Genomic DNA, 1191 nt, shown 5'->3' with positions numbered 1-1191 from the left:
GGAATAGCATATCTTCACAAAGTAAAGTTCGTCGTCTGTCCCTTCAGAATAAATATGAAGATCATCAAGCCAAGCCTCTCACAAATATCATAAGTATGTCACGAGTGAGGTCAATTACTGTCTTTCGACCTGCTATTAATATCATGCCATCTCTTTTAAGGTTTGAGGTTTTACGTGTACTTGATATGTCGGGGTGTAATCTTGGGGAATATAGCAGTCTGCAGCTTAACCTTAAGGATGTTGGGCATTTAGTTCACCTACGGTACCTAGGCCTATCAAGTACCAAAATTAGTAAACTCCCAGCTGAGATAGGACGCCTACAGTTTTTGGAGATGTTGGATCTTGGAGGCAATCATGAGCTACTGGCATTGCCGTCCACTGTTTGTAATTTGAAAAGATTAATCTACCTAAATATTTCTCCATGTGTGGTGGTTCCAGATGGTGTGTTGCGGAATCTGACATCCATTGAAGTGTTGAAGGTGGCATTGGGCTCTCTGAGCATTATTGCACAAGAGCTTGGCGACCTGTCAAGGCTGAGGGATCTTCGGATTTTCTTCAAGGATGGTAGTTTGGATTTGTATGAAGGTTTCGTGAAGTCTCTATGCAACCTACATCGCATCAAAAGTCTAAGTATTGTTTGCTATTCCAGAGAAGCACCGTCTTATGAACTGATGGATCTCTTGGGAGAACGTTGGGTGCCTCCTGGACATCTCTGCAGATTTTTGTCGCACAAGCCCATCAAACTGTCTGCACTGCAAGGGTGGATAAAGAGAGACCCCTCACATCTCTCGAACCTCTCCGAGTTAAGCCTGATGTCAGTGAAGGATGTGCAGCAGGAGGACGTGGAAACCATTGGGGAGTTGATGTCCCTTCGCCTTCTTCAGATAAAGAGCACCCACCAAACACAACGACTGCTAGTCATCCGTGCAGATTGGTTCCGTTGTATGGTAGTGTTTGACTTAAATTGTGGTTCAGCGACACAAATAATATTCGAACCAGGAGCATTGCCAAGGGCGGAAGCAGTTAGGTTCAGCCTCGGCGTGCGGGTGGCGAAAGAAGATGGCAATTGTGGTTTCAACTTGGGCCTGCAGGGGAACCTAATCTCCCTTCGGCAGTATCTCTGTGTTTATATGTATGTTGGTGGAGTAAGGGTTGGGGAGGCCAAGGAAGCGTGGGCTGCGGTGAGGCACG

The 1191-nt window shown here is 46.1% G+C and overlaps 1 protein-coding gene across 1 annotated transcript; it reads left to right on the top strand.

The window, feature by feature from the left end:
- Window positions 1–6: 6 nt before the first annotated feature.
- Window positions 7–1187, top strand: LOC119345286 (receptor-like protein 38; the record flags this gene model as incomplete). Its single annotated transcript, XM_037615421.1, has 1 exon — window positions 7–1187. A coding segment is annotated over exon 1 (1092 nt), but the record flags the coding sequence as incomplete, so codon positions are not given.
- Window positions 1188–1191: the final 4 nt, after the last annotated feature.

The sequence above is a fragment of the Triticum dicoccoides genome, unplaced genomic scaffold (assembly GCF_002162155.2).
Source record: "Triticum dicoccoides isolate Atlit2015 ecotype Zavitan unplaced genomic scaffold, WEW_v2.0 scaffold221896, whole genome shotgun sequence".
NCBI classification, from domain to species: domain Eukaryota; kingdom Viridiplantae; phylum Streptophyta; class Magnoliopsida; order Poales; family Poaceae; genus Triticum; species Triticum dicoccoides.
This window is presented reverse-complemented; position numbering and strand designations above follow the sequence as displayed.